A 24,000-nucleotide genomic window follows, 5' to 3' on the forward strand; every position below is an offset into this window, starting at 1 on the left:
CACCCTGCTTGGCCTCATGCTGGCCACATGCTCCAGCCACAGTGTACCTGATGGGCCTGGCATATGTGTCCTCTGAGTGCACAACTGGTTCCTCAGGACAGGTGCACAGTTGGCTTCCTAAGAAGCTGCTAGACTGCCTTCCAGAGTGGGGTGGTGGATGCTGTCCACCACCTGAGACCGTGCTGCTTCTGGATGTTTCTGTCCCTTCTGGCCACATAATGGTGGCAGCCTCCAGGCGTGGTGGGCTAGGGGTGGCAGCTGCCTGGGAGGCGCATGTGACAGCTGGGCCTCCCTGACTCCGCTCTCTGTTGCAGATGTACCGGCTCACGCTGCGCACAAGCAAGGACACTGTTTCCCAGAGGCTATGTGACTTACTGTCGGAGCAGTTTTAACCCCATGCAGGCAGTCGGGTTGTGTGTGTTGTTTCCCTGCGTTTCTGCCACTCTTGGTGACCATACTGCACACAGCACCATGGAGCATCTCAGCACCTGCACCTCCAGCCTGGGCCCGGGGCGTGGATGGGACACAAAGGGGCTATTGACAGGGACCACAGCAGGCCTGCCTGTCCAAGGGGGACCTGGGTCCATGAAATCGAGGCAGCCTGTGGTTCAGTCTACAAATTAAAGGGAAATTAGAAGTTTGAATGAAAGTGGGAATTTTGTTGAGGTTTTATTGAGTACCGCTGTCCCTCCCCTGGTCCCAGAAGCTGTGGGTAATGCCAGTTGCTGGAGGTGTGGGACTGACCCTGGGCTGGGTGGTGTGTCCTCGTGGCCAGCTGTGGCACCGCTGAATGCTTTCTAGGGCACGATTTTAAACCTAGGAGCTGGAAGCATCTGTATTTTAATGACTCTTGGCAAAACCATGTGTCTGCTCCATTGACATGGCCATTTCCAGCAGTCTTCTTGAAGGCTATTTGTGATGTTTTCACCATTTGAGAGACCTTAAACTTGCATTTTGGCGGGTGGGGGGCTCCAGGTGGCTCTGGAGGACATGAACATGGCTCCCTTTTGGCCTTTGAGTGAGTGTGCTATTCCTATAGTGCACTGAGATCTCGGGTCATGCGGGTGTGGAGATGTCCTGAGGGATGCTTGTGGCTCCCTCTGGTAGTCCTCACGCATCAGCATGGTGTCCCCTGGTCCCCTGGTGTTGGTCACAGGCCTGAGTGCTGCAGACCCTCACCTGTGCAGCCCCACCTCAAGTTGGGTGGAGGAGAGAAGCTGAGTCCAGACAGGAAGTGACAGGGCCCGGTGAGGCGGCATCCCTGGGGGCGTGCCGAGAGCGCGCTGCAGCCTGTCAGCCTCAGTCATCCTTGTGCAAGGCAGGAGCACCGGGCGGGGTGGAGTGGCCTCAGGAGCCTTGGGGCCACTGGGCCCGTGCACTGCCCCGAGGTGCACCTAGCCTGGGCTCCACGCAGACCAGACGAGGTGGGCAGCTTCATCCTGAGCACACTCCGTGCCGGACACCGTCAGCCCTGGTTCTCCAGGCACAGGCGTGGCCACCCACGCCAGCGGCTCCTGGCCTCATCCTCCGGGCACCGCTCCAGTTACCCGCACCCCACGCTGTGGATCCTGTGCTGTTGGCTTTAGAGTGCAGCCTCCTGTCCTGGCCCTGTGAGTCTGCCAGAGTCAGGTCTGACTGGCAGGTGTGACGCCCTATGCCTTGTGGCTGTGATTCACCCCTTGCAGGTGTCCCTGGGTGGTCTTGGATCAGAAAGTGCCCCAGATTGAAGGGGCTGCTGCTGGGGCCCAGCCCTGCCCTCTGCGCATGTGGGGTGTCATTTTGCAATGTGCTCCTCTCCAGAAGAAAATAAACACTAGAACAGAGCTCAGAGCGTGCGTGCAGTCTTTGGGGGGAGGGTCCTGTGGCGCCCTCAGGTCCACTCAGCAGGTGTCATGCTGTACTGCCCACCAGGCCTGTCCTGCAGCACATGGTGGATGCATGGATGGTGGGCTACAGGGACCTCAGGAACTGATGTGCCTTTGTTCCACCAGTGTGACTCAGCCCCCAGGCCTAGGCTTCCTGATGTCCCCAGCCTGACTGGGCCTGGCCTGGCGCTTCCTGATGTTCCTGGCCTCGCTGGTTATGGCTGGGCTGTCCAATGTCCCCCAGGCTGACTCTGGGCATGGTGGAACCTGGCCAGGCTTCCCAGTGTCCCCCAGGCTGCCTGCTGCAGTACGTGCTTGGGTTCGACTCCCGAGCCACACTGCCCTCTGGAAGCCTGTAGTTCTAGTGCACAGAACAAACGGCCCAGGGCTTCCTTCCCTGGGGCACGCTGCTCAGCTGGGCCTGAGTGACCATGGAGGGTTGGGAGGGCCCCAGGGCTGTGGGCTTCAGCAGGTCCCAAGGCCAGAGGTGGCCTCCTTCCCCATCCAGCCCCCGGGGACAGCTCCAGTGGCGGTGACAGCAGTGCTCACAGACCTCTGCCTTACAAGAATCAGTTTATTTGGAATCTGCTTGTTGGCAGTAGTGGCTTCCTTGGAAGGCGCAGGTCCTGTGGGCACGAGGAGCATCTTGCACCTCCTGTCATGCTCTGTTTTTTGCTGTGTCTGGTGCTCACCCTGCACAGGTGCCCACACTACCCGGCTAGCCCTGTCTCCCCTTCTTGCTTCTGCTCTGGATATTGAGGCCTCACCTGGGACCAGGACGGGGGCAGAGAGGTGTGGGCAGAGGTACCTGGCCTTGTTCTTTGACCTGTGACCCTGCACCTCTAGTCTCCACAGTGCTGGTGCCCACACACACAGCTGTGGGCCACCCGCACAGTGAGCATGAGCAGCCGGCTGGGCATGCTGGGGTCTCGACAGGGCAGCGGGACCTCCTGTGTGTAGGAGCTGAGGGGCTTGCAGCAGGCACAGTGGACATCCAGCTGCTGGGTGGTGACGTTGAAGCTGCCAAGTGTAGAGAGGGGCAGGTGAGATGGCCTGGGGCAGGGAATCCAAGGCTGCTTCCTGTTGACCGTTGCCCTGGGGCAGGGCAGGCCAGCATGGCTGAGTGTGGTGTGGCAGCTGGGACTCTGCCAGGCTGCTTGGGCTTACCTGGAGGAGGAGGCGCAGGCACCCTCGCAGTGGGCCAGGGTCACGTTGGCGGTGCAGCCCTGGTGGGTGATCTCCTGCTCCCGCTCCCGCACGCTGCATGGCTCTGGGGATGAGGGGCAGAGTTAGGCCGGCAGGGTGGAGCCCAGATGATGAGTAGGAGGATGCCCCCTGGCCAACCAGGCACAGAGCCCGGCTCTGCGGGGTGCGAGGTCCAGCAGGACCTGATGAGGGCCCAGGAGAGGACGTCCGCATCCCTAGAGGGGCAGATGGCATCGAGGACTCCCTGCCGCCCAGCTTGGAAAAGGAACAGGGAGCCTCTTGCTCCATGCTCCTGGAAGGGAAGGGTGGGGACCAGGGCTCCCTCAGCACGCAGCAGCACGGGGTGGGGCAAGTGGAATCGGGGACGGCACTACTGGCCTGGCAAAGGCCAGTGTGGAACTTGGGTTAAAAGGTGAAAAGAAGCTGAGTGTGCAGGTGCGCATCTGTAATCCCAGCACTCAGAGGCTGAGGCAGGAGGATGTCAAGTGCAAAGCTAGCCTGAGCAGTTTAGCGAAACCTGTCTTAAAAGGGCTGAGGATGTAGCTCAGGGGTCCTGTTTTCAATCCCTACTACTTCAAAATTAAATTCATTAACCAGTAACAAAAAGTTAAATAAAAGACCCTGGAGCAGAAATGATATTCTGCTCTGTGAGTCTCTCCTGACTGGGGCCTACCCTGCCCTTCCACAAAGGGTGGAGAGGGAAGCCCTCTGCACCCCCGCGGGTCCTGCTCTGTACCTGGCTCCCCAAGGTCACTTCTCTAGGAACAGCTAGCTCCCCAGCCCTCATCTCCAGCAGTGAGGAGCCCTCTGCCCTGACGGCATGTGGGGACGTCCTGCCTGGGGAAGCTCAAGGTGCTGAGGGAGCCCAGCCCCAAGGAACACGGAGCAAGCCTGGAAGGAGCCTGGTGTCCAGTGGCCTGGGCAGGCTTTGGGCAGGGCCGGCAGGAGCTGCCGCCTGTAGTGAGCGCTCACTGGGGAGCTCAGGGCCTGTCCCGGCCCGGCCTGCTCTGGGCGCCTGTCCTGAGCCCGCGCCTACTGTCCTCCTCTCACCTCCCAGGGAAGATGACACTCCTTGAGCCTGAGGACCCTGCCAGTCCTCATGTGCTCTGAGTGCCCCAAGGGCCCAGTGGGGAAAGCTGCTTGGGGGAGGTGGCAGTGCCAGCAGGGGTCGTGATTGCAGGACAGAGATCATGGGCAGGAGAGAGCCAGGAGCAAGGAACAGGTGCAGAGGCCGGGTGGGGCAGGCACTCCTGCAGACAAGCCCGGTCGGCCCGAGCTGGGCTCAGGAGAGGGCAGAACAGGGCGTAAGGGACAAGGGGAGTTAGAGACCCCTGGGGCGAGATGGTGCAGTGCTGTCCAGAGCTGGAAGGACACCACTTACCTGCAGAGCTGGTGGGAGAGGTCACCGGAGAGGACACCCAGGGGCTCAGAGTGGACAGCACCTCCAAGGTAGGGGGCGAGGTTGTGGGGGAAGCAGCTGGGCTGGACGGGAATGTGGACGTGGGCAGCTGCGTGGTCCCAGTGGGCCGGCTGGTGAGGTTGGTGGATGGAGAGTGTGGGGAGGAGATCGTCTCCAAGGTGGAGGACACCAGGCCAGACACAGGGGCCTCGGTGGTAAGAGCAGTGACCTGGGAGGCGGTGGCCTGAGAGGAGAGGGCAGAGGGCACGGGGACCCGGGATGTGGTCCTGGAGGTGGACGGAGAGCCTGTGCTGGAGGCCGGGGAAGGGGACAGGGGAGACAGGACAGGCAACGTGACGGATGGCAAGATGGACGGAGGCAGAGGAGAAGGAAGGGGAGAAAGAGGCACGGGGAGGGATGACGTCGTCGACCCTGTGGGGACGGGGGCAGGATGGGCCGTGCTGGGGGTGAGAGGGGCCTGAGGAGTGGTCCCGGGAGAGGGTGAGGGTGGCCTGGAGGGCGAGGAAAGGAAGGGAGAGGAGGACGTGGATGAGGGAGGAGCAGGGGAGGACGATGACGTCTCCCGGGGAAAGGCAGAGGAATACGGAAGATTAGCAGGAGACAGAGAAGTGGTGGAAAGGCCTGGGTACGGAGACACTGGGCTTGCCGGAGATGGAGGGAAGGGGCTGACACTGGAGCGGAGCAGCCCAGAGGAGCTGAGGCTGCTGAAAGGGGATGAGGTGTGCATGTGGCTGGTAGCCACGGGGACTGTGCTCAGCCCAGGGGCAGAGTGTGAACTGCTGGTGCTTGTGACCATCGCGGCTGGAAGACGATTGGTGGGGGACACAGAGGAGAAGGTGGGTGGACTGGTTGGGGTGCTGGGTCTCTGAGAAGTTGGTGACACCCAGGCAGAGGTGACTGGTGGAGACTCACTAGGTGGGGGCTGGGGTCCAGATGTGGCTGGATGGGTGGTACTGGTTGGCCTCATGGTGGAAGCAGAAGTGACCGTGTGTGGGCTGGCTGGCGTGCTGGGAGAGGTGGGTGCTACTGAGGTCGTCGTGAGGGTTGGAGAGACACTGGGAGGTAGGGTCTGGGGTTCAGATGTGGTTGGAAAGGTGCTGGTGGTCTTCAGGGACGTTCCTGAGGTGGGCACTGTGGTGAGTGTACTATGGGCGACCGACAGTGTGGGAACGGAATATGTAGAGAATGGCGTGTGGGCACTGGTGGGTATGGCAGACGTGGTGTGGGCCACTGTGGTGCTGGTTTCTGTACTGGTTGGGTAGGAGGTGATGATGGCTGAAACGGAAGATGTGGATTCGTGGTGGGGTGTGGAAGAAGGTTGTGTCATGTGGACAGGCGATGTCCTGGCTGTGCTGAGTGACATGGGGGTCTGGGTGGTGGCACTGGTGGTCATGGTTAGCGGAGGAGTGGAGTGTGTGGTTCCAGTAACCACGGTGGCTGGATGGGTGGTACTGGTTGGCCTCATGGTGGAAGCAGAAGAGACCGTGTGTGGGCTGGCTGGCGTGCTGGGAGAGGTAGGTGCTACTGAGGTCGTTGTGAGGGTTGGAGAGACACTGGGAGGTAGGGTCTGGGGTTCAGATGTGGTTGGAAAGGTGCTGGTGGTCTTCAGGGACGTTCCTGAGGTGGGCACTGTGGTGAGTGTACTATGGGCCACCGACAGTGTGGGAACGGAATGAGTAGAGAATGGCGTGTGGGCACTGGTGGGTATGGCAGACGTGGTGTGGGCCACTGTGGTGCTGGTTTCTGTACTGGTTGGGTAGGAGGTGATGATGGCTGAAACGGAAGATGTGGATTCGTGGTGGGGTGTGGAAGAAGGTTGTGTCATGTGGACAGGCGATGTCCTGGCTGTGCTGAGTGACATGGGGGTCTGGGTGGTGGCGCTGGTGATCATGGTTAGTGGAGGAGTGGAGTGTGTGGTTCCAGTAACCACGGTGGCTGGATGGGTGGTACTGGTTGGCCTCATGGTGGAAGCAGAAGTGACCGTGTGTGGGCTGGCTGGCGTGCTGGGAGAGGTAGGTGCTACTGAGGTCGTCGTGAGGGTTGGAGAGACACTGGGAGGTAGGGTCTGGGGTTCAGATGTGGTTGGAAAGGTGCTGGTGGTCTTCAGGGATGTTCCTGAGGTGGGCACTGTGGTGAGTGTACTATGGGCCACCGACAGTGTGGGAACGGAATGAGTAGAGAATGGCGTGTGGGCACTGGTGGGTATGGCAGACGTGGTGTGGGCCACTGTGGTGCTGGTTTCTGTACTGGTTGGGTAGGAGGTGATGATGGCTGAAACGGAAGATGTGGATTCGTGGTGGGGTGTGGAAGAAGGTTGTGTCATGTGGACAGGCGATGTCCTGGCTGTGCTGAGTGACATGGGGGTCTGGGTGGTGGCGCTGGTGGTCATGGTTAGTGGAGGAGTGGAGTGTGTGGTTCCAGTAACCACGGTGGCTGGATGGGTGGTACTGGTTGGCCTCATGGTGGAAGCAGAAGTGACCGTGTGTGGGCTGGCTGGCGTGCTGGGAGAGGTAGGTGCTACTGAGGTCGTCGTGAGGGTTGGAGAGACACTGGGAGGTAGGGTCTGGGGTTCAGATGTGGTTGGAAAGGTGCTGGTGGTCTTCAGGGACGTTCCTGAGGTGGGCACTGTGGTGAGTGTACTATGGGCCACCGACAGTGTGGGAACGGAATGAGTAGAGAATGGCGTGTGGGCACTGGTGGGTATGGCAGACGTGGTGTGGGCCACTGTGGTGCTGGTTTCTGTACTGGTTGGGTAGGAGGTGATGATGGCTGAAACGGAAGATGTGGATTCGTGGTGGGGTGTGGAAGAAGGTTGTGTCATGTGGACAGGCGATGTCCTGGCTGTGCTGAGTGACATGGGGGTCTGGGTGGTGGCGCTGGTGGTCATGGTTAGCGGAGGAGTGGAGTGTGTGGTTCCAGTAACCACGGTGGCTGGATGGGTGGTACTGGTTGGCCTCATGGTGGAAGCAGAAGTGACCGTGTGTGGGCTGGCTGGCGTGCTGGGAGAGGTAGGTGCTACTGAGGTCGTCGTGAGGGTTGGAGAGACACTGGGAGGTAGGGTCTGGGGTTCAGATGTGGTTGGAAAGTTGCTGGTGGTCTTCAGGGACGTTCCTGAGGTGGGCACTGTGGTGAGTGTACTATGGGCCACCGACAGTGTGGGAACGGAATGAGTAGAGAATGGCGTGTGGGCACTGGTGGGTATGGCAGACGTGGTGTGGGCCACTGTGGTGCTGGTTTCTGTACTGGTTGGGTAGGAGGTGATGATGGCTGAAACGGAAGATGTGGATTCGTGGTGGGGTGTGGAAGAAGGTTGTGTCATGTGGACAGGCGATGTCCTGGCTGTGCTGAGTGACATGGGGGTCTGGGTGGTGGCGCTGGTGGTCATGGTTAGCGGAGGAGTGGAGTGTGTGGTTCCAGTAACCACGGTGGCTGGATGGGTGGTACTGGTTGGCCTCATGGTGGAAGCAGAAGTGACCGTGTGTGGGCTGGCTGGCGTGCTGGGAGAGGTAGGTGCTACTGAGGTCGTCGTGAGGGTTGGAGAGACACTGGGAGGTAGGGTCTGGGGTTCAGATGTGGTTGGAAAGGTGCTGGTGGTCGTGAGTGATGTTCCTGAGGTGGGCACTGTGGTGAGTGTACTATGGGCGACCGACAGTGTGGGAACGGAATGAGTAGAGAATGGCGTGTGGGCACTGGTGGGTATGGCAGACGTGGTGTGGGCCACTGTGGTGCTGGTTTCTGTACTGGTTGGGTAGGAGGTGATGATGGCTGAAACGGAAGATGTGGATTCGTGGTGGGGTGTGGAAGAAGGTTGTGTCATGTGGACAGGCGATGTCCTGGCTGTGCTGAGTGACATGGGGGTCTGGGTGGTGGCACTGGTGGTCATGGTTAGCGGAGGAGTGGAGTGTGTGGTTCCAGTAACCACGGTGGCTGGATGGGTGGTACTGGTTGGCCTCATGGTGGAAGCAGAAGAGACCGTGTGTGGGCTGGCTGGCGTGCTGGGAGAGGTAGGTGCTACTGAGGTCGTTGTGAGGGTTGGAGAGACGCTGGGAGGTAGGGTCTGGGGTTCAGATGTGGTTGGAAAGGTGCTGGTGGTCGTGAGTGATGTTCCTGAGGTGGGCACTGTGGTGAGTGTACTATGGGCGACCGACAGTGTGGGAACGGAATATGTAGAGAATGGCGTGTGGGCACTGGTGGGTATGGCAGACGTGGTGTGGGCCACTGTGGTGCTGGTTTCTGTACTGGTTGGGTAGGAGGTGATGATGGCTGAAACGGAAGATGTGGATTCGTGGTGGGGTGTGGAAGAAGGTTGTGTCATGTGGACAGGCGATGTCCTGGCTGTGCTGAGTGACATGGGGGTCTGGGTGGTGGCGCTGGTGGTCATGGTTAGCGGAGGAGTGGAGTGTGTGGTTCCAGTAACCACGGTGGCTGGATGGGTGGTACTGGTTGGCCTCATGGTGGAAGCAGAAGTGACCGTGTGTGGGCTGGCTGGCGTGCTGGGAGAGGTAGGTGCTACTGAGGTCGTCGTGAGGGTTGGAGAGACACTGGGAGGTAGGGTCTGGGGTTCAGATGTGGTTGGAAAGGTGCTGGTGGTCTTCAGGGACGTTCCTGAGGTGGGCACTGTGGTGAGTGTACTATGGGCCACCGACAGTGTGGGAACGGAATGAGTAGAGAATGGCGTGTGGGCACTGGTGGGTATGGCAGACGTGGTGTGGGCCACTGTGGTGCTGGTTTCTGTACTGGTTGGGTAGGAGGTGATGATGGCTGAAACGGAAGATGTGGATTCGTGGTGGGGTGTGGAAGAAGGTTGTGTCATGTGGACAGGCGATGTCCTGGCTGTGCTGAGTGACATGGGGGTCTGGGTGGTGGCGCTGGTGGTCATGGTTAGTGGAGGAGTGGAGTGTGTGGTTCCAGTAACCACGGTGGCTGGATGGGTGGTACTGGTTGGCCTCATGGTGGAAGCAGAAGAGACCGTGTGTGGGCTGGCTGGCGTGCTGGGAGAGGTAGGTGCTACTGAGGTCGTTGTGAGGGTTGGAGAGACACTGGGAGGTAGGGTCTGGGGTTCAGATGTGGTTGGAAAGGTGCTGGTGGTCGTGAGCGACGTTCCCGAGGTGGGTTCCGTTGTTTGTGGAGGGTGGGACACGGGCAGCGTGCGTGCGCTATGGCTGGGTGAATGGGTCTGCAGCGTGCTTGACGTGATTTCCGTGTGTTGCGTTGTTGATGCTGTCGCGGTGCCCCTGCTCTCCCTGGTATGCTGTGTGGCCAGGGCGGTCTCTCCCAAAGTGTATTGTTCTGTTGTCTGTGTGAGTGTGACCGGCCCTGTTCCTGGCATTTTCTCTTGGGTGCTTGTCCCTGTGGGTGTAAAGGAGTGTCATCATGCAGTCTGTCTCTCCCTTTAGACCTCTGGTTTTTGCTCCCGTCTTGTTCCCTGTACCCCTTTCAGGCCATCTGGGTTCCTTGAGCCATTCATAGGCGCTGTTACTCTGAACTTGAGGTTCCTCTTCCTCCCCACTTGTGCAGTCCCGGATGTGCCGTTTGTGGTACTGGTTTTCGGCATGGGGCCCCAGGGTTTGGTGTGTGCGTGGTTCCAGGCTGCCCCCCGTGTCCCCATATGCTGGTGGGCCCATCCTTCCCCTTTATCCTATGGGAAGTCCTGGACTTCCTCCATGGCTGACCTGCCGTGCTCAGCTGTGCTGGGACTCGTGGCCTGGGACTCCAGGTGTCCCATGGGCCCTTGCTCACCTTGTCCAGGATTCCTTGTCCACGTGCTCACGGTCAGTGGTACCACTGTGGTCCGTGCTGTGGACTGAGCTGTGGATGTAGTGGCTGGGCTGGGGGATGATGCTGTGGGCTCTGTCGTTGCTGTAGTGACTGTATATCCTGTGGCTGTTGACATCACCGTGACTGTAGGCACCCGAGGAGAGGTGGCAGGTGTGGTGACTGCCGTGGTGGTCGGAGGGGATTCTGCAGGGAACAGGCCCTCTTTGTGTTCCCCAGCCCGTGTCTGAGGTCCCTCCCTTTCCTGAGACCCAGGCCCTTTCCTGCCTCAGCCTCCTGGAGGAGTACTGGCCTCTTGGCTTCCCTGCTCTGACCCTGCACCTTCCATTGTCTGTGTGGCAGTGGTGTCCTGGTGCCAGGAGCAGTGAACACAGGGTCCTCTGGGCCCGCTGGGTGGACAGATGTCCGGTCCCCTCAGTGCCTGGGCAGCAGGACATGTCCTCCTGCCCTGTGGTCTCACTGCACTGTGGACCTGAGGGGCTGGTGCGGGCCTCCGAGGTTCTAGGGGACCCCCCTAGAGGCCAGCTCTGGGTCGGAAGCTGAGTTTTGCCGCTCTTACCTCTGACCCAGATGGCACGCCCCCCACCCAGCACCAGGGACACTGAGGCTGGCCCAGCCTGGGGGCTTGGTGTGGGGGTGGTCACCTGAGGTGGGTGGCAGCGGTGGCGATGTGGGGGGTGGCGCTGCAAGAGGAGAGGTGTTCAGGAGCGGCCCCTCCCCATCCCTCCTGTCCCCCTTCCACCCAGCTTGGCAGCCCTGGCAGGGAGGTGTGGGGAGCAGGGAGCTCTGCAAGGTGCAGTGGACCCCAGCAAGGTTCCTGCTGGGGCTGCTCCGAGGCGGCCGGGGAGCAGGGTGCAAAGCACAGGGACCCCGGGGCCTGTGCTGCTCTCTCTGGACCGGCGCCAGGCCGTGGGGGCCTCGGGCCGTCCGCGGGCAGAGTGCAAGCAGCGAGAGCGGGTGGGGCAGCAGCTTGGGCTGCGCTGGGCCGCTGGGGGCCTCCTGCCTACACGGGCCCCTGGCCCAGGCTGCCCTGGGGCTGACTCACCGCAGGGCATGCAGGTCCCCGTGCTGTGGTCGAAGTACTTGTCCTTCGAGCAGTTGTAGCAGCCTAGGGCAGAGAGCAGCAGCTCAGAGGCCCCTGCCGACCGGCCCCACCCTGCGCTGCTCGCGACCGTGTGTGAATGCACGGGCGTGTGGACGGGCGTGTGTGCAGTGCAGGCCCGAGCCTCCATGCCATACCTTCGATGTTGGTGCCCTCAAAGCTCTGTAGGCTGCCAGGGCAGAGGCAGGGTCGGTAGTGCCACAGGCAGTCACCCTCCTGCGTGGGCTGGTCCTGGCCGCCCGCGTGAGGGTGCGTGTTGTAGAAGTCACAGTAGATGGCTGGGGGTGTCAGTCAGCAGTGAGGAAGGCTCTGCTCTGGGCGGGGCCTCCCTGGGGTCCGTGGGTTCATGGCTCCCTGCAGGGCACAGCCTGGCACCGCCTGGGGGAGGCTCCCACGTGGCCAGGGGCGGGGCACTCACGGCAGAAGTCGGGGGCCCTCCAGTCCACACACACGCCCTTGTCCAGGCAGGCCTGGGCGTAGGCAGCCACGGCATCGCACAGACACTCGCAGTCTCCGCCCATGTCACACCCGCAGGTGTCGCGCACACAAGCCTCGTAGTAGGGCAAGTGGTACACCTGTGGGTGGGGCCGGTCAGGCGGCCCTGTGGGACCACTGCCACACCCAAAGCTGAGCTGCGCAGAGGCTTCTGTCCCCCCTCAGGGCCAGGTGGCTCACCAGGGCCGAGCCCCCTCTGGCCTGCGTGGGCAGCTCGGCAGCTCCTCTCCTTACTCCCCATGCCCCTGTGCTCCTGAGCCCAGAGCCTCCATGCCAGGTTGGCTCCTGCCTCGGGGGCACCGCCCTCTCAGCCCTTGTGGAGCCCAGGAGTCAAGGGCCTCCCTACCCACTCCCAGGCCAGGGGGAGGGCGTGGTCTCCCATTCGAATGTCTCCTTCCTGGCCGAGCACCCCAGAGCAGGGCTTTGCCTGGGGTGCTGCCAAGCCTGGAGCTGCCACTGACTTCCTGTGATGTGTTCAGACTGTGGAGGAGGGGCCGTCTCCGCTCCAGCCCCGCCAACCTGAGCCCCCAGGAGAGAGTGCTGTTCCGCCTGTCCCAGGCTGGGCCGGGCTGGCACCCACCTTGCTGTGGCAGGCAGCAAAGGTCTGGCCATTGATGATGCTGCACTTGCGCTCGGCCCAGGAGCGGCGGAAGGCATTGAGGCTGCAGGGCTCGACAGTGGCACGCGTGTCCCCGCACAGAGGGCTCTCCTTCCAGGAGTTCACGAACTCCAGCTCGCTGGACGCCACGTACCTACTGCGCGTCTCGAAGTCATCCTTCATGTTCCCGTTGGCATTGCCACACAAGCCACAGAGGGCGTCCTGCAGTGCCATCAGGTGGGGATGGGCTTGGAATGAAAGCCCTGCCTGGAGACCAGGTGGGCCGGGCGCCTGGGTGCGTGGCAGGTACCTGGGAGGTGCGGTGGATCTTGATGGAGACGCTCATGTGCTTGTTCCAGATGAGTGTCAGGTTGAGCCTGCCGGGGATGTGTGCGTCCAGCACCAGGCTCAGGGCGCTGGACTGCACCTGGAAGTGCACGTGGGGGTCCTCACCGTGCACCGTGTAGCTGCTGTCTGCCATCGTGATGGACAGGCCCTGTGGGGCGGGGTTGTCACGAGCTGCCTGTCCTCATGCCCCAGCCTGTACCCTGCCAAGCCTGCCACAGACACAAGCTGGGGTCCTGGTGAGGGGCCCAGTGGGGACACAACAGGCTTGGCTTCCTGGCAGCCCTTCCCTGCCCGAGACCTGGCACAGGTCACATGGACACTGATTCTGTGCATGAAATGCCTGGCTCTGCCAGGGAGGGCTGTGGGCTCCCATCCTCGCCCCGTCTAGCCCAGGCACAGGAAGGTGGAGCCAGGGGCCTGGGGGTGATGCCCCTTGCCCTGGGAAGGGGGCAGCTGCTCACGCCCAGGACGGTCTCCATGGCGCGGGAGCAGGTGGCCCCTGACTTCCCGCAGATGACGTTCTCCGTCAGGACTTTGAAGTTCGGCTGCGAACCGTTGGTGCCACAGTCGTCCTGCAGGGAGGCTGTGCTGAGGAGGAGCCCCCACTTCTGCCCCCCCGCAACCCCCCACTGCCCACCTAGCTGGTACCGTGGCCAGGATGTACTTGCAATTGCCATCAAACACGAAGCGCTGCCCGTCAAAGGTGACCACGTGGCCCTCCCCGTAGAGCACGCAGGTGGAGGGGCAGTGGGATCCCTGCTGGCAGGCCCAGCGCCCCTGCGAGCAGGTGCTGGAGAGAGCAGGCAATGGGCAGCCCTCTTCGGGCACGCCACGTGTCCCGGGGTTCCCAGAGGACTGTCGCACCTCCTGCACCCACATCCATGCACCCACCTTCAGACATCCCCACTCTGGTCACCCCCCACCTCCATGCCCCCCACCTTTGGGTGTCACTGGCCTGCAGGGAGGTGCAGCTTACCAGGTCTTACAGTCAGTGTGGAGCTCGGCGCCCCCTGGGTAGGAGACCCCCGCGAAGTCGCATGGGCACTGCTCCGCGGGCACACACTCCCCTCTGGGGTTCTCAAAGAGCCCCTTTGCGCAGACGCAGCCTGGCTCGCACTTGGTGGGCACCTGAGGGAGGCAGGGTCAGCAGCCTCTGCCTACCACAGCCTGGCCCTGCAGCCGTAAGCCCCACTGTCCCTCTGCCCTCCTGCCTGTGCCCACCCCTGCCTGCTTTGGGCTCTCCGTCCCTGTGCACAGGCTTCCCAAACTGGGCTCCTCAGGAAACCCCACAGGCACCGCACCAGTCCTCCAGTGGCCTGGCCCCACCCTGCCCGGCCCCAGGAGCAGACGGTGGTGCTCGTGGCGGCGCCTCTCTGCCCCTTACACAGGCGGTGCCCGTGGCCAGCATCTGGCAGGTGGGTGCGCAGGCTGCCCCGAACTTGTCCTCCGCAGACTGATCGCAGGACTGGAACGTTTTGGGGGCCAGGCAGGAAGCTGTGGGGGCAGGAGGGTGCGTCAGATGGCCTGGGGGACGCCAAGACACCTCAAGGTCGCGGCTGGCCTCGGCTGTACATACCCAGGGACATCTGCGGCTGCCCAGAGCAACTCAGCCGCCCGTTGGTGCAGTAGCTGTGAGAGAGACAGTTTGAGGGCTGGGCTTAGGGCTCGGCCCCGCCCCACCCCACCCAGCCACGGCCCCGCCCAGCCACGGCCCCGCCCCCAGCAGCACTGACCCCTCCCGGCGCTGGCCCCGCCCCTCCCAGCCCCAGACCGCACCAGATGACTCCGTTGAGCTTGGCAGACTGGTCGGCCAGGAGGAACTTGGGGCCCTCCAGCAGGCAGGGGCACTGGGCTTTGCGCACGCACTCGCCCTTGTGGTCCAGGTAGGAGCCCTCGGGACAGTTGCAGCCATCCACCGGCACGGCACTGGCGTGGCACTCAGCCTCGCGGTCGGAGAGTGACAGGCACGTGCGGCCACAGGCCCGGCTGTTGGAGCTGAATGTGCGGTTGCCAGTGCAGGGGATGGCTGCAGGGGGCCGACCAGGTCAGGCTGTCTGCATGGGCACCTGGGCCGGGACCCCACGACCCCTCACCCGGTGGGCACTCACTGCAGTTGTCCACGCTGTTCCTCCAGCCCCAGAGCGGGACACCCTGGGTGGCGCAGGCCTGCGCGTAGGTGCCCAGGGCAGCGCATATGTGGGGGAAGGTCTCCTCATAGTTGCAGGCTTGGTACACGCACCTCTGTGGGTGAGCGGCCAGGCATGGTGTGGGCATGACGCAGCTTCCTCCCCTGGGGTGGGGTCCCAGCTGCCTGGGATGTGCCCCCAGCCTCACCTTGTAGAAGGGTGTGGGGTTCACCGTGGCGTGGCACTTCTCGAATGCGCCGCCCTTCCTCACCAGCTCGGAGCAGTGGCTCTCCGCGCACACCTCTAGGGGACAGATGGCCATGGGTCTCCTCACCTCCCGACCCGGCCCGATGGGCCTGGGCCCAGGATGGTGGCAGTAGGGCACTCACTGTTGAGCTGGCTCATGGAGCAGGGGTCTGTCTCACGCTCCAGGGCAGCTGGGCAGTTCCCTGCCCGCCAGGAGTCCACGAAGAGAGTGGCCGTGCCCTCGTCGATGCCCATGCTGGTCATGAAGTCGTCGGTGGTGTCCCCATTGAAGTTGCCACAGAGCCCTGAGCCAGCCAGGCATGAGGGTGACTGAGCCCCAACCTGCCCTCCGGTGTCTCCTTCCCAAAGCTCCTCTCTCCAGCTGGGCCCGGGAGGGGCCATCGCTGGCCTTGCATGGGCATTCCCGGGGCCCTGGGGCAGTGAGACTCGCTTGTCCCCCATCCCTGCCCCACTGCTGGCCATGGCAGGGATGGGGTGACTGGGTCAGGCGAGGGTGATGTGGGGCAAGGCCCACCTCTGGCCTGGCCTCGGAACTGGGGCCCGACAGTGATGTATGCCTGGAAGATGGGCTGCAGCTGGACCATGAGCTCCAGCCCGAAGGTGGTGGCCATCTGGAGGTGGGTGGACGTCTGCCTGAAGATGGTGATGTTACCTGCAAGGACATGTGCTCAGTGGCTGTCTGGCCTGGCCTCACCTGGGGCTCTGCTGGCAAGAGGACCTACGTGTCTTGTAGGGCAGCCGCTTGGTGTCTCCGTGGTTGGTTAGCACCTCATCCTCTGAGATCACAATTTTGTCCTGGAGGGAGGGTTGCCCAGGTCAGGGGATGATCAGGGCAGGGGCCAGCGAGCAGGAGCAGGAGGGGGCCGTGGGGCGGGTGGGTGGCCTTACCTTCCGGGACAGGTAGATGACAGCAGTCAGGGAGGTCTCCGAGTGCGAGTAGCCCGACTTGTCGTACACGGCCATGAGAGTGCCTTCGTCAGGGAGCTGTGGGCTCTGGGGAGGGGGCTCAGGCATGGAGGGGTGCCCACTCGTCCCCAAGCATGTCCTACCTGGGGGCTCAGAAGTGCAGGGGCTGCCCGCCTGCCCCCAAGCCTACCATACCTGGAGGAGGATATAGGTGCAGGTGCCATGGAAGCGGTAGGGCCTCGTGTCGAATGTGGTGACGAAGGAGCCGCCTTCCAGGGAGCAGGTCCCGGGGCATGGCTTCTCCATACACCTCCAGCGGCCTGTGGTGCACTGGCTGTGGGTGGGCACGGTGAGGCGGTGCAGGCAGGGCCCCCAGAGCCCGTGCCCTCCCCTGCCAGTGCCCAGTGCTCACCAGGTCCGGCAGGCGGCTGCTGTGACCTCGCCGGGGCTGTAGATTGCCCCGTTGAGCATGCAGGGGCACTGGCTGAGTGGCACGCACGTGCGGTTTGTGGAGAGGTCATTGAGCACGGTGCCTGCAGGAGAGGCCATCCTGGGTCTGGTGGGCTGACCTCCCCTCCTGGGCTGTCCCCACCCCCACAGCTATCCCAGGTGCCCCCAGGGCTCCTCCTCCACCCTACCCAGCCCTGCTGGCGAATTCCACCTCTGTGGCACCTGGGCGTGTGCGTGCCACCCCTCACCAAGGTGGTGCAGTCCCGCAGGCCTCGGGGACACGAGCTTCTGTCAGACCTAGCTCTGAGCCACCTCGCCCAGCCAGGCTCAGACCCCCGTGGACACTGTTCCCCATGGGTTTGTGAGGGTGGGTAGCCCTGGGGTCCTGGAGAGCTGGAGCAGTGCAGTTTTGGGGTGGCTGAGGGCTCTGGGGCGAGGACTTAGTGGGATGTCTGTGCTGAGCTGGGTGGGGGTCAGGGTGCGGCCTCAAGGAGAGAGGGTTTGAGTCAGAGTCAGGGTTAAGCTTGGGGTCAGGGCTGGGGCAAGGTCAGGGTCAGGGTCAGGGTCAGGGTCAGGGTCAGGGAGGGTGCTGGTGTCCCCTTACCCTCTGGGCAGAAGCAGCCGAAGGTGCAGGAGCCGGGGCAGCTGTGCTGTGGGTGGGAGCAGGTTTCAGTGCAGGCTTCTCCACACTCCCGGTACTCCTGGCTGGCCGGGCACGGGCCCAGCGCTGCACACAGAGCAGTGTGTTGAGAGCCCACCCCCCAGGCACCCCCCTCCCTGCTGCCCTGGGACTCACCGCAGAGGCTGGGGCCCCGCCAGCGGCTCACGGGCTGGCCCGCCATGCTGCAGCGGCGCGAGAACTCAGACAGCGTGGCACAGCTGCAATTCGGCTGTCCAGGCAGGTCGCATGCCGCCATGTCCACCTGGCAGCTGTGCACCAGTGACTCCTTGGGCACGTCACACTCGGGGGACACCAGGGCGAGCAGCCGGGTGCAGGTCTCGGCCTGGGGGGCGGAGCTCAGTCTCCTCCAAGGCCACAGCCCACAACACAGCGGGTTCGAGGCCCAGGGTGTGGGTGACCCTGGGGTCCTGTCCCCCATCCCATCCACCCTGGGGCCAGCCCACTGTGGCCCCTGGTGCCTGACATACGTCCTGGACATGCAGACTGGGGGCCCTGGGGACAGCCTCATAGGCGCAGATCTCACTGGGGTCATCGAGCTTCTGGAGTGCGGCGAACTTGTGGGGCTCCAGGAGTTTGCCTGGAGGGGTGGGGTCATCACCTCAAGGCTGGGCCCCCGAAGGCCTGGGCCTCCCCCCACCCCTGCACACCTACCATCCTCGCTTATGAAGTCGTTGTCCACGTTCCCGTCGAAGTCCCCACACAGCCCACACATCTGGCCCATGTACTTCCTCTCCACCAAGACCTGCAGTGGGTGGCAGGTGCTGCTGGGGGCCGCCCCTCCTGCTCCTGGCCAGGCACCCCACCCACCCTGTGCCTGCTCCAAGCTCCATGTCTGCTGCGTCCTTCTTATTTTCAGATGGGGGAACGGCCACCAGCCAAGCCCAGGTTGTTGCCGGTGAGGGCACAGCAGGCGAGACCCCGCCTGTGTGACCCCCACATGCCTCACCTCGCCCCTGCATCCTCACCATGAGGTGGGGGTCCGGGCCCCACAGCACCACCAGCTCCAGCTCTAGCTGCTTGGCCACCAGCCGCACGCTGGGGCCGTAGGGTGCGATCTGAAGCCCGTTGCTGGTATAGGGCAGGCTGACCACCCTGTGGGCAAGAATGGTCAGCACCTGTCCCCTGGTGCCCTGTGGCTGTGGGCTGGCCTGGCTCCCTGGCCTACCCCACGTCCTTGATGGAGATGGCTCCGTTGCCCACGGTGACGGTGGAGGCTCCCAGCTCCACGATGAGCCGGGAGATGGCCCCGTCCAGCCCTCGCCGCAGCTGCACGCTGAAGGCAGGAAGAGCGTCCTTGCAGGTGGCTGCAAAGACGTAGTTGCAGGTCCCCGAGAAGTCATAGGCATGGTGGTCGAAGGTGGCGAAGTGGCCAGTGCCCCACGTGGAGCACCAGCCCTTGTCTGGGGCTGCAGAGAGAGTGGCAGACCTTGAGGCCTCCTGTGCCACCTAGCAAGCCAGGTGGGCCGGGAGCCCGGGGCGCAGGCTGGGTGGGAAGGGGAGGAGGGAGCACTCTTCCCCATGGCTCACCCACCCTGCCCACCCAGTTCTGGGTCTTACAGGACTGCAGGTGGCCCTGGGTGGCCGTGCCTGTGGCATTTCCAGCTGGGGGTTCTGTAAGACAGGGCGTGGCCACTCAGCCCGGCTCACCCAGTCCTCAGCTGGAGGCCCAGCTCTGCTGGCTGTGGGTCTTCACCCTCAAGGCCCCAGTCCCACACTGTGTGCTTGCTGAGGATGCATGTGAGTGTGAGGGAGCGTGTGGCACCAAGCCTTGGAGTCCTTAGCTCCTGACGGCCAGGGAGGGCAGAGGAGGTGGGTCCAGGCCTGTGGGGGGCGTGGTCTGTGCTGGGACCCCGCTCCAGCCCCACTCTGGCAGGGTGGGCGCCTCAGTTACCCATCATGGTCACGGGCTCTGTGCTCCCGCAGTCTCCCACACTCTTCACCCATTAGCTCAGCTGCCAGCGCAGGCTCGTCGGCCTGTCACAGGCAGGGCTGCGGGCACAGCACGGGTACCTGGGGTGCACGCTCCCTGGGAGGGCGCATGCGCACGTGCACACACGTACTTGCACACACAGGGATGTGCACATTCACACACATGAAACCAACACACATGCGCCTGCATGCATACACAGGCACACATACACAAAGTGCACATATACATGCCCACAGAGGCATGCGCACATATATGCACAAAGATATACATGCACACACACATGCATGCACATGCTCACACTCAACATGTGCACAGACACATCCATGTGTGCACATGCATAGGCACGGTGCAACGTATGCATACACATGTACACACATGCATGCACACGCCAACAAACACATTCATGCACATATATGTACATACACACAAACTACACACACATGCATATGGATGTGTCACACAGGCACGTGTCCACATATGCACAGACATGACACAGCACACACATGTGCATACACATGTGTGCAGCAGAAGCCACGGCAGCAAGGAGCACTGGGAGGGTGGGGTGAGCCAGGTGTGCTGTGCCCATGGGAACCTGTGGTGTGTGCACAGCCCCAGTTCACTTGGCCAGGGCTTGTGGGGAACACATTGCCCTGCAGGGGGCTGGGCTTGAACAGGCAGCCCTGAGACCCTCCTCTTCTACCTCTCTGCCCCTCTAGCCTCTCAGCCCCTCTGCCCCTGTGTTCCTTGCCCCTCTGATGCCCCGACTGTCCTCAGCTTGGCCCGGTCCCCAAGGCATCCACATCTGGCTCTTGCAGCGCTCCAAGGCTGACCAAAGCTAAGGCTGCCCATTTCTTCTGAGCTCTATGCTCGGCCATCTCCCTGCCTCTTCCTCCTTAGCACCTCCAGGACAGCCTGTGGGGGGGTCCTGGGACTGCAATGATGTTGCCATGGAGATGCCCAGGTGGCAAGGGTCATGGTGACCTCAGGGCAGGGCAAGGTGGCTGGAAGGTGGCCCCGCTTGGCTCTGCAGAGCCTGCTCCTCTCCAGTCCCCGCCCCTAGGCTCTGCCCCTTCCTTCTGCTCCCGTGGGCCTTGGTGATGTCCCAGCACTGGCCGGGCAGGTGTCTGTGGCCCAGCGGGATGCACAGTGAGTCCCTGAGGATGTGATTCAGACGTCCTGTCCCTGCCCACCTGGACTCCACGCCAGGTCTGGTGAGCTTTGGATGTGATGCTCGCCCCTACCCCCACCACTGTTGCTGGTCACTGTCAGGGCACATGCATCTGGGACAGCAGGAGGACAGGGCCTGCCAAGGGCCATGTGCCTTGGGTGGAGGACAGGTGCTTGGTCTCGAGTCGGTGGTGGGCAGTGGAGCTCCAGGCTGGGCAGGAAGGAGCCCCTCGTGTGGCGATGGCTTGAAGTAGCTGGAGGCCCCCGGCACAGGTTGCCGCACAGCAGATGTGCCCCCTTGGCCTTAGGGTCGCTTTCCGAGTGGCTGAGTGTGGCTGACACCCAGGTCCCGTGTCCACCCTAGGCTGGGGGAGGTCGCCCTGGGCCTGGATCTGGTGTCTGCCCCCCCTTCCTTCCAGGGATGACGTCAGGGAGGCAGCTGCCCCCACCCCTGGGCCGGCACCTCTGGGGGTGCAAGCCTCGCCCGTGTCCCTGGGCCAGACCCTCCGGGGCTCAGTTTCCTCACCTTCCCTTGTGAGGTGACCCCGGGCTCCACTCCTCAGGCCCCTCTCGGCCCCAGCCCCTCCTAGGTGTTGAGTCCACCTGTGGAGACTCCCTCCCCTCCAGTCTCCTGGAGTCCCCACCTCCTGTGTCTGGCCGTGACCCCTGCTGGGCACCTGTGTCTCCTGTCTGTCCACTGACCCTCAGGTCTCTGGGGCCAGCTGGGCATGCTGCCCACCACCCCCGGCCTTTCTCAGCCCTGGACAGGGCGCAGGGTGGCCCGAGCACGCCGTGTTCCTCTGCACCTGGCAGCCTGCCTGCTGCTGCCCCTCCACCAGCCCCAGCCCTGTGACCCTGCTGTCTGCCTCCCTCAGGCTATACTGAGTTGTCCCTCAAAGAGCATTTGCTGAAACGAGGGGGCTCTGGCCCCCCAGCCTCCCATAGGCCTCACCCCATCCTGGCTCTGAGCACTGCCACAGGGCTCCACACTGGCAGCCGAGTGGTGGGGAGGGGCTGGAGAGGGGCCGCACTGCCCTGGAGTCCGGGCTGCTACATTCAGCTGTGGGCTGTGTTAGCCGCAGTCACCATGGGGGCTCCCTGGTGGTGACGGGGCTGAGTTAGGGGACAGCTTGTGCCTTGGACAGAAGGGGAAACTGAGGACTGCAGGGCTCACCCTGGCTACCTGAATGCCTGGGCGCCTCTCGAGGCCAGGCTTTAAGGAGCAGGAGAGCACCAGGCCTGCCCTGTGGGGCAGCTGCACCAGGGCCCGTGCCCACCCCCAGCGCCATCCTTCTGGCTCACGGGGATGGGGCTCCTGCCCCTGCACCATGTGCCAGTACCCACCTGGCTGGTAGGCCGCCCATCCACCCAGCGAGGCAGTGAGGCGAGCAGCCCTGGCACCTTTCCCCTGGCACGCCCCCCACTCACCACCCCTGAGCAAGGCCGCTCCGAACGGTAGCAGCAGCAGCAGCAGCCTGGGGCCAAGCATGGTGCTGGCTCTGGGAAGAGATCGCTGCTCCTGGCCCCGCTGCTGGGTGCCTGGCGGTCTTGCTGTTGTTACCTGTTCGACTTAGGCAGCCAGCGGCACCTGCCTTATATAGGCGTGGCGGGCCCTGGCCCAGCCACGCCCACCTGTGCCCCACGCGCGGCCCAGTGGGGGCCAAACAGGATCTGGGTGCTGCCTTATCACACTTGGCCTCCTTTGGAAAAATCTGTAGCGGCCAAAAGTGGCCCCGTTATCACCACTCCTAGTGGGGGGCTGACACACCCCAGGGTCCCCAGCACCTTGTGGGGCCAGCCTGGGGCAGGGGCAGAGACTGCCAGGGCCCTCACCACTGCCTGCATGGTGGCACTGTCAGCTGCACAGCTGAGCGGCTGGCATAGGGCACGTCTGGGGGTGTCAGGAGGCACCCACCCTGGACAGCCCCATGCCCATCCCAGAACCCCCGAAAAGTACCTGTGTGCTGAATCTTCTGCCTGAGGCCAGGACCCCCTGGGTGGACTCAGGCATGGAGGGTGGTGGGCCTGACTTGGGATGTCCTCCTGCCTGCCTGGAGACCCTGTGGTGGCTTCCTGGGAGGGGCAGGCCCCGTGCTGTGGCAGGCACAGCTCAGCTGGGCCAGGAGCAGGGCTCGGTCCTCAGAGCTGCCCATCCCTGGAGCCTTTGTGTGTGGGCGAGTGGCGACACGGTGCCCCGGGGCACACTTCGTCCCAAACCCACGGGGAGAACAGAGGCTCCTGGGCAAGGTCTGAGGGCAGGAGCAGAGGGTGGGCGTGTGTCAGCACCTCGAGGGGTGGGAGCCGCGCGGGGCTGGGGTAAAGGTCGGGGCACTGCGGAGGCCAAGGCAGGGCATGGGGACTGACGAGCCACCGTGATTGTCCGCCATGTGGGCAGCCTGGGCCTGGTGCAGGCCCTGCTCCATCTGGGGGGGGCTCTGGCAGACCCCGTGGAGGCCAGTGATCAGGGCACCCCCATCGGGCCCCCACCCCTGCCTGAGCACAGACCTGGCTGCCTCAGTTCTCCAAGTGGCCCTCGCCTCATTTCCCAGACGGCTAAGTTCCTGGCCCCTTGTCACTTGCCTTATACACCAGGGCCACCGCCCCTGGACAGAACCCATGGCTGCGTGTTACCCTAAATCAGCTCTAGCTTTCATAGGATGCTGTTTGGAGCTGGAGTGTAGCTGGGTGGTAGGCCACATGCTCAGCATGTATGAGGTCCTGAATGTGAGTCCCAATATCAAAAGGAAATAGAACAACCACATGGCTTTTGTAGACAATCACTGTCGGTGTCCAGGATGGTGTAGAAGTTTACCCTGCGCACTGTGTGACCTCTGGGTGTCTCGTCCTCGGCCATTTCTTCTTAATACACCCAGCATCAACAATTCAGGGGGAAAAAGGGGAGCAGACATGGTGGAGCCTGCTCTCAACCAGCTTGGATGCAGGACAGGCGAGGAGAGGGATCTTGGTGGGTCAATGCCCAGGGCAGCCAGTGTAGGAGGGGCCCGGTCTTCGATGGTATGACTGGGACCCTTGCATCCTGCTCAGCCAGTCGACCAGGCTTGTGTGCCTGGCTGTGTGTGCCTATATATGTGTGTGCACACATATATGAATGTGTTTACACCTGTGCACAAGTACACCTGTGTATGAGTGCATGCCTTTATGTGCCAGCAAGTATATGCATGCCTATGCACATATGTGTGTGCACAAGTGTGTGTGCAGATGGCTGTGTGTGCATGTGTGTGTGCACCTTTGTATATGTGGATGCCTCTGCCAGTGAATATACGAGTGCCTGGGCACATGTGTGTGAGTGTACAGGTGTGCATGGAGATGGCCATGCATTGTATGCATGCATGCACATGTGGCCTTGCATGCATGCACACCTAAGTGTCAGCAATGTGCCTGTGCACGTATGCAATGCATATATGGCTGTGTGTATGCACACATATGCCTATGTATGAGCACTTGCCTACGTTAGCAACCATGTGTGTGTGCACATACATGCATGTACAAGTGTGCATGCAGATGAAGGGGCCTGTTCACATGTATGCACACAAACACCTTTGTATGTGTGGACACCTCTGTTAGCAATGTGCCTGTGCCTGTATGTGTACATGTGTGTGCAAGAGTGCATACGCATGCATGACCACATGTGTGTATACATGT

At 62.6% G+C, this 24,000-nt stretch overlaps 2 protein-coding genes across 15 annotated transcripts in view; one reads left to right on the forward strand and one right to left on the reverse strand.

Annotated features, from left to right (window-relative positions):
- The window catches only part of Ap2a2 (adaptor related protein complex 2 subunit alpha 2), a 49,593-nt gene extending 47,770 nt beyond the window's left edge, over positions 1-1,823 (forward strand). For all 8 annotated transcript variants that reach the window (XR_015451387.1, XM_004851629.4, XM_004851628.4 and 5 more), the window contains one exon: positions 315-1,823. Coding sequence is in view for 7 of the 8 variants with exons in the window: in XM_004851629.4 (XP_004851686.1) it covers positions 315-392 (78 nt within the window). In the remaining variant the exon portion in view is untranslated. The remainder of the gene's footprint in view (positions 1-314) is intronic.
- Positions 1,039-21,893, reverse strand: Muc6 (mucin 6, oligomeric mucus/gel-forming). Of its 7 annotated transcripts, none has more exons than XM_013074697.3 (32): positions 21,766-21,893; positions 18,798-18,851; positions 18,406-18,646; positions 18,206-18,332; positions 17,892-17,982; positions 17,708-17,817; positions 17,355-17,562; positions 17,163-17,285; positions 16,521-16,641; positions 16,304-16,442; positions 16,091-16,195; positions 15,925-15,997; positions 15,717-15,854; positions 15,325-15,486; positions 15,144-15,238; positions 14,918-15,050; positions 14,586-14,835; positions 14,386-14,438; positions 14,194-14,303; positions 13,786-13,937; positions 13,458-13,599; positions 13,271-13,381; positions 12,772-12,957; positions 12,444-12,683; positions 11,787-11,943; positions 11,506-11,646; positions 11,312-11,374; positions 10,911-10,949; positions 10,231-10,452; positions 4,453-4,714; positions 3,033-3,135; positions 1,039-2,885 (listed from the first exon to the last, which is right to left on the reverse strand). In XM_013074697.3, the coding sequence occupies exons 1-32, from the start codon at positions 21,824-21,826 to the stop codon at positions 2,331-2,333; spliced, it is 4,767 nt and encodes a 1,588-aa protein (XP_012930151.3). In that variant the 5' UTR covers positions 21,827-21,893; the 3' UTR covers positions 1,039-2,330. The 7 variants fall into 7 exon arrangements, with proteins under 7 accessions (XP_012930151.3, XP_087067573.1, XP_087067570.1 ...); XM_087211447.1 differs by having other exon boundaries at positions 2,426-2,885; positions 4,453-9,840; positions 10,231-10,392; XM_087211444.1 differs by having other exon boundaries at positions 2,426-2,885; positions 4,453-9,840.
- Between the last annotated feature and the right edge of the window lie 2,107 nt (positions 21,894-24,000).

This window comes from Heterocephalus glaber, unplaced genomic scaffold, assembly GCF_053883595.1.
Source record: "Heterocephalus glaber isolate CG9 unplaced genomic scaffold, H.glaber_assembly_v1.0 deba00001428, whole genome shotgun sequence".
NCBI lineage: Eukaryota > Metazoa > Chordata > Mammalia > Rodentia > Bathyergidae > Heterocephalus > Heterocephalus glaber.